At 31.6% G+C, this 10,063-nt stretch overlaps 1 protein-coding gene across 1 annotated transcript; it reads right to left on the bottom strand.

The window, feature by feature from the left end:
- Nucleotides 1–3,443: 3,443 nt before the first annotated feature.
- Nucleotides 3,444–8,744, bottom strand: LOC18109315 (glutamine synthetase cytosolic isozyme 1-1). Its single transcript, XM_006387529.3, has 13 exons — nucleotides 8,509–8,744; nucleotides 8,374–8,413; nucleotides 8,186–8,289; nucleotides 7,933–7,981; nucleotides 7,735–7,841; nucleotides 4,957–5,044; nucleotides 4,737–4,865; nucleotides 4,579–4,653; nucleotides 4,436–4,489; nucleotides 4,306–4,343; nucleotides 4,022–4,181; nucleotides 3,850–3,910; nucleotides 3,444–3,762 (listed from the first exon to the last, which is right to left on the bottom strand). Exons 1-13 carry the CDS (start codon nucleotides 8,580–8,582, stop codon nucleotides 3,671–3,673), a joined length of 1,071 nt encoding a protein of 356 aa, XP_006387591.3. The 5' UTR covers nucleotides 8,583–8,744; the 3' UTR covers nucleotides 3,444–3,670.
- Between the last annotated feature and the right edge of the window lie 1,319 nt (nucleotides 8,745–10,063).

Here is a 10,063-nt window from a genome sequence, read left to right as displayed (position 1 = left end):
TTAAAAATTTAAATATTTTTTTAATTTTTCTGGGTTGACCTGTGACCCGGCCCCTTGACCTGGTCAACCCCCGGGCCAGGTTTGATAACTATGGTTTAACGACTTTGTTTATAAAAATTATTTTTTATTTAATTAAATGATAATAAAAATAGGCACACATGAAATTGATTAAATAAAATAAATGGGAAAAAAATATTGTACAATGTTACACATATTAAAAATATATTCTGAAAATAAATATTTTTATTTTCTTAAAATAAATTTCATTTATATAAAACATAAAGAAATTATAGATGAATTAGAATGATTTTTTAAAAAATTAAATGCATACAAAATAACTAACAAATAATTGTTATTTAAAAGAGGTTAGGTAAACAAAAATAAAATAGAGAATGAATATTAATTTAAATATAAATTTAAAAATTATTTTGAAAAAAACATTAATTAAAAAAATTAAAAAAAATGAAGAGGAAAGCTAGTGTGCTAGTCCGTGTGATAAGGGTCGCACTTATTTTTTTTTTTTTTATACGGTGGATAACATATCATCCATCCTGTTTATTTTGAAAAAAAAAAAAGTTAGATAACATGTTGTCTGAAATTGCCCAGTTTCCAGCCACCATGGTGACTTGGAAAATAGAGAGAGAAGTTTTTTTGACCTGGAAATTGATTTTTCAACCTTTTTTTTTACCAAAAGTATCTAGAATACATCATATTCAACTTGATAAACTCTTTCATGACTTCAAAAAACAAAACAAAAATCATTTCAAAACTCGAAATCAACTTGAAACCAAAAATCTTACCAAGTTCAGATTTGTTTTTCTAAGCAATTTCAAGGTTAAAAAAACACCTCATGTGAACTTCACTCATCAAATGAAACAATTGGACACCAATATTGATCGTTTTTGTGTCCAAAATCAGTGCTAACATAAATATTCTCTCTCTAATGTCGGGTTTCAGCAATTTTCTCTCACCTCTCTCAAACCATGAACAAAAAAAATAGAAAAAATAAGATTTAGGATCAAAATTGATTTTGCCTTTAAATTTTAGAAACTGAAAGGATGTAATATTTATAATTCAGAAAGTATGAGAATTATAATAAATATTTAATCCAAACTCTGCCATCCATTTCATTCGTGTTTTTTACTTTGATCCCCATTTTTCAATCTCACAATTCCCCCAATAACTTGGCCTATAATTAAGTTAAATAAGGGCTAAATTAAAAATAAAATGACAAAAATAAAGTCATGGTGAAAAATTCATCTATGGTGCCGTGTCAAGGATCTATAATAAATTCTTAAAACATTTTAGATTTATAGTTAATGATAACTCTACCTATTTCTATTTAATTATCTGAATTAAGAGATGATAATTTCATTCCATCATGGAATACTTAATATCACCAAAACATGATTAAAAAATTAAAACAGTTATGTTAAATTCTATTAGTTATTTGATCACATATTAGATAAGATTAAAAAAATTTAAAAAATATTTTGAGTAAGATTCGTCAAGATATTTTAGATTTGAATTCTATTTTTTTATTGATAATATTTAAGTACAATTAATTTATTTATAGGAATGTTTTAATTATAATTATGCAGTTTAGTCTCTTTTATTGTTATCACAAAAGATAATTTAAATTTGATATTTTTTAAAAACAAATAATATTTACGGTATAAAGATATAGATATGGATGAACATATTCTCTTTAACCATGTGCATTGATTTTAAAATAAAAATAACTATAATTATACCAGAAGAAATATTTTTCTTAAAAATGACAAGAAAAGAGGAAAATATTTTTTTTAATGTAATTAAATAGAATTATATATTCTTTTACAATTGATTGATCAATAATTCAAAATAATGAATCAAGTTTATTAATACTTTCTTGAAAATCTAAATCAATTTAAATACTTGTAAATATGAAATACATACATATATATATATATATATATATACATACATACATATATATATATATATATATATATATAGAAAAGAAAAGGAAAATTATTTTACACTGTACAGGATCACATTTTTAATACCAATATTTATTGCTCTTAAAATTTATACATAAAAACAGACAGAACATGTTAGTCACGACCAGTACTCCTAGTATGTGTTTAATATTATATATAAATTAGAGTTTTTTTTCAAAACAATAAATTTTTTTAATAAAATTTATATAAAATTATGATATATAATAATTAATTAAAAAATAATAATATATATATATATATATAGAAAAGAAAAGGAAAATTATTTTACACTGTACATGATCACATTTTTAATACCAATATTTATTGCTCTTAAAATTTATACATAAAAACAGACAGAACGTGTTAGTCACGACCAGTACTCCTAGTATGTGTTTAATATTATATATAAATTAGAGTTTTTTTCAAAACAATAAAAACTTTTTAATAAAATTTATATAAAATTATGATATATTATAATTAATTAAAAAATAATAATATTTTAACCACAAAACAAAACACGAAAGCTAATGTGTAGTCAATGTTTTTTTTTTTTAGAAAAAAAAACACAATAGCAATCTCAATCGTTTGATCTTTATGAAAAACGTTGTCGTAGGCCACTGCCACGAGGCGACTCGGCTCGATGCCTTGAAGGAAGCCTTGGCTGAGTTCATCTCCACCCTTGCTATTATTGTTGTCTTTGCCAATGAAGGGTTCGACATGGCCTTTGCCAAAGTCACAGACAGTGCTGCCAACACACCCACTGGACCCATCACTGCAGCTATCGCCCATGCTTTCGCTCTTTTCGTCGTTGGTGCCACCATCTCCAAAAAGCAACGGTGTCTTGCAGCAGTTAACAAACTTCTTGAGAATTCATATTACTTCTTCTTGCTGATTAACAAACTTCTTTCAGATTCCACATCAAAGTAACCAAAAAGAAAAAACCTTCAAGGTCTCCAAAGGGATGTCCAAGCAGTTTGGACTTGGGATTTTCACAAGGGGGTCTCCACTTCGAATCACAGAAACAGCGGGGTGGTCGTCTTGGATTGGGAGAGGATTGCACTCCGTAATGTAGATGAAGACCATCTTGAATCAAAAAGCCACCGAATTCTCATCAACTCAAGCATTCTCTCCTTGGCAGTGGATAGAAATATCAAAAGAATAAAGAACAAAGAGAACCTTTTAGGAAATGTTCAGAAATGGATACCAGTTGATTGCCGGAACAAGGAAATTTCATGGTGATGGGGAATAACTAATAACTATTGGTATCATTTTAGTTATTTCCTGAACGCACCTCGAAGAAAGAAACAAATACAAAAAAAACGCCGTAAGAAATTTCTTGATTGCCTGGGCTTATGAATCATTTGATGCTACTGTTCCCTGGCGATGGAGACATCTTGCTTAAGGATTTGGTTGAGCGTGCAAGCATGTTTTGATTCATGACAAGATAAGCACAGCTATGGATGATCTTAAACTACCTTTTTATTAAACAGGAGGTGGATATGTTCATAAATGATCAACAGCCAACATAATGGCATTTAAAGGAAACTATAAGAAAAATGGGAACAGAATGAAAAGCAAGCCATCAATCCAAAGCAGAGAAAAATAAATAGGGTTATTTGATTTTTCTTGGATCGAAAGAAATTTAGAAATTGTTGTCATCCATCATCTTCCAATACTCAATTCCCTCTCTATGGCTTCCAGATAATGGTAGTTTCAGCTACCATTGATGTGACAACATAGGGATCCATGTTGGATGCTGGCCTTCTATCTTCAAAGTAACCTGTCATTTATAACGAAGATATATAAGCCTATGCTCTTAATTTGAAATTGTGAGGTCATGAATCCAAATCAACAGGATGTGCTTTACCTTTTCCATCTTTCTCAGTATCACGACCAACACGGACAGATGCTCCCCTGTTTGCAACACCCTGTATGGTTTGGAAAGTGAAAAAGTTACTGAACAGAAAGCCAAATAAAAGGATGGCATGGTTCTATAGTGTATGAAAGAAAAAAAAAGGAAATTAAGGAACTGAACTCACCCAGGAGAAAGTGTTGATATCAGCAGTCTCATGGCGACCTGTCAGCCTTCTCTCATTGCCCTCTCCGTAGGCAGCTATGTGTTCCTTGTGGCGCAGACCAAGCTTCTCGATGGCCTTCTTGATCACGGCAAACCCTCCATCATTTCTCATCGACTTGGTGCTGAGGGGAAAAATTAAAGCCAAACCATCAACAAGTACATTTTCTACATGTTTAAGCTCTAAAGAATCGAAGGTCTATGAGCATATAGTGAGGTCGATTAAGAGATTTTGGTTTAGTGCATTACCTGTAGTTAGTGTGAGCACCAGCACCATTCCAATCACCCTGGATATGGATATGAAAAACAAGTGATTTAATTAAATGCACAACCTTCTGAAACAAGCTGACAAAAAAATAGATTTGCAAGGAAGACAAACCGGGATTGGTTTCGGGTCAAAAGAAACCACAACGCCAGCGATTTCAGCAATTCTCTGTGTGACCACGCAGAATAAGATGTTGGAAGATTCCATTGAAAAGGAAAATATATTGACAAGAATGTCTTTGTAGTTGTGATACATACCTCAAGAATGTATCGAGCAACCCACACTTCATCACCAGCAGAGATTCCTATGGCTGGACCAACTTGGAACTCCCACTGTCAATTAATCCAACACATGAGCACGAATACTAAATAAGTTTATTAGACCAGCAAAACAACAATGGTAATCAAAAGCATACCTGACCAGGCATGACTTCACCATTGATACCACTGATGTTGATGCCAGCATACAAGCATGCCTTGTAGTGGGAGTCAACAATATCACGGCCAAAAGATTTGTCAGCCCCCACTCCACAGTAGTATGGACCCTGAATTGCATGAACACAGAACTTGTAAAGTGACATTCTGATAATTTATTTTATTAATCATGCTCAGAAGATATCGAAACAACTTCTGAACCTGGGGACCAGGGAAGCCACCGACTGGCCACCCAAGAGGCCAATTGATGTCCTTCTGGAGAAGAGTGTACTCTTGTTCAATTCCATACCTGATCATAGCATACAAGACATCCAGAATTAAGTATCAATGCTATTTGAAATCAAATTTATGGTCAATGCAATAAAAGAAGGCGATCCCAGGATGTTCATGAAACAAAATATAATTGCTACAGATAAATAATTCTCTTTTTTGCAAGCTAATGAATATATTTATTGGTTTCTGGATAGATCTTGAATCAGTTTACGATGATTGACCTTTGTTGTTAGGGTAGAAAACAGCATTCTAGGTGTACAAGATTCTTTACATTCTTTTTTTTTTTTTTTGATAACCCGGGGTGTCCGGGCCAGCTTACGTGCACCACGACTAATTTCCGGAACCACTAAACACCCTGCAAGCCTAGTAGGCAGGTAAAGCACCGCGGGGATGACAGACATGCACACAAAGGTTCGAACCTAGGGTGCAGAGGCAGGGAATTCCTTGCCAGGACCGCTAGGCCACGAACCTGGTTGCAAGATTCTTTACATTCTTGTATTACGGTGTAGGAGCAAATTAGTAAGTGAAAGGCATGATCGTCTATTATGTTATAATCAAGATAGTTGAAGGATTTGGTCAAAACCATTGTTGTTTTCTGATGCTAACTGATCGTCACATGCCAGCATATGAACAACCAGCTACTAAATTCTATAAAGTCATTATTGTAAGGTGGTAGCTAAGCACTTGATTCTGTCACAGTAGCGGACACCTAACCAGAAGGGTTTTCTTTTCTTTTCTTTGCAGACATGTGTACTACCACTTGGCAAAGGCAAAGTCCTAAACCAAAAGAGTTTTTTTTTTCTGAAATTATTATTTTCATAGAAAAACCAAGGTCAGGCAAAAAATTGGAAAGAAAGTCAAGCCTTGGAAAAAAAAAAAAAAAAACACATCATGCTGACAAAATGTTATCATAGCATAGAGCAATTTCCGAACCTTATTTTATAAAACTCTAAAGCCCAATGTTGACTAATTCATGCCCCAATAGTTGACTCCAAATGAAGCATAAACAAATAAATTTGAAACCCCATGTAAATTATTCAATCATGAAGTGTAAAGAAAGTGATATCACAGAAGATAAAATGCTATAAAAAACACAAAGCCGACCCATAACACAAATCAATCCAGCTCAAAATGTCCATGTAGGACAAACAATTGCTTGGTTCAAGCCCTAATTGCATTAGAAGCTAGATGACCTCACATAGTTCAAATTATTGCAACAAGAAACTTTGGAGAAGATGTGCAAGTTGTATACATAGATAAACTAATAATATAAACAATTTATTTTAATTCCTGTGATGATGATGATGGTAACAAGAAAGTTTCCAGCAACAATGGAAAGCAATTTGTATGTGAGCGAGTCTATCAAATCCTCTCTTTAGACAGATCGAGACATATGGCATAACAAAACGATTAAAACTGTATATTTATTTATCTCTAAATCTTCTTATTACCATAAATAAGTTGTGAAACAAACCCAAAGAGTTTAATTTCTATATCAATTTCATACTTTTAAGCCCTAAATCTATGGTTAAGCATGAAAGATTTGTATGTCGTATTATTAAGATAACTACAAATCTAACGAATACTTAAAAAATAACCATGACTAAATCATATTTAGTATTGTGGTTGCGGTTGTTTTTTAAAGTTTTTTTTGTTGGGAAATAATTTTTTTTAAAATTTTTTTTTGATATTAGGACATCAAAACGGTCTGAAAACATCAAATTTTTTAATTTAAAGTAAAGAAAAAAATAAAAAAATTATTTATTTTAAATATTTGTAAAATACAAAAACAATCAAGCTCTAAAAAATATGCTAATGGATAAATATGGATAAATAGTAAAAAATACCCTTTTTTTTTTCAGTTTTACAAATTTATATAACCAATTCAATGGACTTTTAGCCAAGAAAAAAAAAACTTTAGACTTGAGGAAAATATTAATGGCAACTAAGCTATGCACACATCTCACCAACTCGTGGTTAAAAAATTCAAACATATTAACCATTTTTTTTGGTAACCCGGGGTGTTCGGGCCAGTTTACGCGCACCACAACTAATTCTCGGATCCACTGAATACCCTGCAAGCCCAATAGGCAGGTAAAACATCACAGAAATGATAGGCGTGCATGCTAAGACTCGAACCTAGATGACAGAGACAAGAAAACCTTATCTCTACCGCTAGACCACAAGCCACGGTGCGCAAACATATTAACCATTGTTATTGATAAAGACAATGTCTTTGACCATTTTTAGATTCCAAAGGGCACCATCTGTGTCAAGTTGGGGTGCGGATGTGCTTCATATACAGAGGCCAAAAAAACGTCACTTCAAAGAAAAGAAAAATAATGGCTTTGGACCCCTCGGAAAGGACACCACCGTAAATCACAACCAAAATTGCCAAAATATTATATGGTATTTGACTGTAAGAGGGATGTTTTTTAAAATATTTTTTATATAAAAATATATTAAAATAATATTTTAAAAAAATTATTTTCGACACTAATATAATAAAACAATCTAGAAATATAAAATACTATATTACTGTGACACAATAAATGCCATCTAGCATGTGATAACCACAAAACCATATTTTATATATCCATGTGTATAATATGTTACTACATACTGTATTATATATATAAAAGCTATTATTTTTCAGAGAGATATGTTAGGTATGTTTTCTCCTGTAGAATCAGGGAAGGTAATTACCATGGCTCCTCAGCAGCAATAGCAGGGTTGCTAAAGATCTTGGCAGCATTGAACCTCTTGTTTGTTGGAATTGGCTCACCAGCTGGTGTGTAGGCATCACACATCACCTAAAATTTGGTTCAAGCCCAAGAGACATTATATTTCCCCTTCACGGGACGGATTCGAGAAAATTGAATCTAACGGCCAATAATTAATTACCAAGATGTTGTTTCCTTTTCTAAATGGATCCTTGAATATTGCTTGTGGGCTGATACAGTCAAGATTCAAGAAGTAAAGGGATCAAACTGTTAGATGCAGAGGGAGAAAAAACCTGTTGATCGAACCCTCTTATTTCAAGAAAAATACTCAGCAAGATCTACCATTACTCGTCGAGAAATCATAGCATGGCCACTGATCAAGATCGAAAGCAAAGTGATATGCAAATTAAGAGTGATGAAAGATTGGTACATACTACAAAATGACCTCACTGTCTTCGCCAGGGGCCTGGCCTGTGCTAGAACCATCATAGTTCCACTTGGGAAGTTTGGCAGGGTCGGTCACGGGACCTGGCAGAGTCTGTTAAATACATAACAAAACTGAAGGTAAAACACTGGCCCCAAGTGATCAAGAACTCCAAAAAAGAAAGAAAATAAACCCCACCCTTGCTTTGCTCCTCAAGTCCATTCCAGATCCACCAATCCTACACACACACACACACACAAAAAAAAGTGTTAACATGAGTGAAACAACTTGGTGATCATGATCGTAGACTAAAGAGGGGAAAAAAGAGAGTACCATATGTATTCAGCAATGATCTTGTCAGTAGTATCAGAGAGATTGATGTTGATGAGATCATTAAGGAGAGACATGGTTGATACTGTGAAGAGGGTGGAGAGTGGCAATAGTCAAATAATCAAGAGGAGAGGAGAGGAGAGGAGAGTGGTAGAGAAAGGAAGGCGTGGTGGGGGTTGTTAAGGAGAGGAGATTTTCCAAGTCAATGCCACCTTATTAAATTCTCCAACAAACAAGGAGGGTAAAACACGAATTCAGGGAAAGTTCTAGGAAGAATATTCAACACGAACATTGCATCCCCAAAGTCAAGGAGTACCGATCAAGTTTATGAAATTTGTGGTTAAAAAATATTTTTATAAAAAAAATTAATTATAAAATTTTTATACAAAAATATATAATCCATAATTATAATTATAAAATAATGGATTTTGTATTTTTATTTGATAAAAATATATATTATTTATCTGTAAATTCAAAATATTCTATCTTGTTTTTTTAAAAATAAACATGTTATCTTACCTTAAAATAATTGTACCCCAAAATTAAAAAAACTTAAAGGAATTTTTTTCTTAATATGACACTACCAAATATATGCAAATACTGATAAGCAAATTAAACTAGGTATCTAACTAGTATATTAGCCCGCACCCTGTAACGAGTTAATATCAATTTATTTTTTAAATGTTAAAAAATATTAAGAATATAAAAAATATTTTAGACGTCTTAGGTCTGGCTGTGATGCGAAGCATGTATCAAGAAACTAGTTTCATATAAATTAGTTCATTTGCCAACGTTCCATTGCGGGCCGAACCGTGTTTTTAAAAACGTAAAAAAAATTATTAATAATGCGGAGATTTTTTTGCAATGCTATAAACTCAAGCAAGACTATAAATCTTTAAGAGCTAGCTCAATATGAATTAATTTATTTAATAGGTTTAAAGGAAACCTAGATGACTTTTTTTTTCTTCAAAAATCAATGTTAAATGATAAAATTGAAAAAAATAAGGCAAAAAATAAAAGAGAACGTCGAGTCATGTAAACTTTTCAAACTAGTAATCGGGATATTAGACCAAAAATACCATACATGAAAAAGCAGTGAAACTCAATTCCCAATAAACATAATATCGAATGATGAATAATCACTATTATTATTATTATAATAATTACTATTCTTATTATTATTATTATCATTACTAATATTGTCACTATCATTATAACTATCATCATTACTACTATTATGAATAAGTAATATCATAATTATTATAAGTATTATTATAGTGATCACTAACATTATTATCGTTATTATTATTACTGCTTATACTATTTTTATAATTATTATCACCCTACTATAACTAATATTATCATTATTTTTATTCTTTTCACTATCATTATTATTATTACTTATAATAATTATGATATTACTTATTGATAATAATAGTAATGGTGAAACTATAAAAGGAATAAAAACAAAATAAGAAATTAAAAGAATGAGAACTGAAATAAAAAACAAACATATGAGAAATTGCATTTGAAGGACAAAATTGAAAAAAAAAACTTC

Source organism: Populus trichocarpa, chromosome 7, assembly GCF_000002775.5.
Source record: "Populus trichocarpa isolate Nisqually-1 chromosome 7, P.trichocarpa_v4.1, whole genome shotgun sequence".
NCBI classification, from domain to species: Eukaryota; Viridiplantae; Streptophyta; class Magnoliopsida; order Malpighiales; family Salicaceae; genus Populus; species Populus trichocarpa.
Note: the sequence above shows the minus strand (reverse complement) of the source record. Positions and strands in the feature narration are given on the sequence as shown.

Coding starts and splice junctions, on each gene's coding strand:
- LOC18109315 (XM_006387529.3), bottom strand. CDS start 8,582: ATGTCTCTCCTTAATGATCTCATCAACATCAATCTCTCTGATACTACT. Junction 4,654..4,736: donor GTGAAGTCATGCCTGGTCAG/GTATGCTTTTGA, acceptor ATTAATTGACAG/TGGGAGTTCCAAGTTGGTCC. Junction 4,344..4,435: donor TTGACCCGAAACCAATCCCG/GTTTGTCTTCCT, acceptor ATCCATATCCAG/GGTGATTGGAATGGTGCTGG.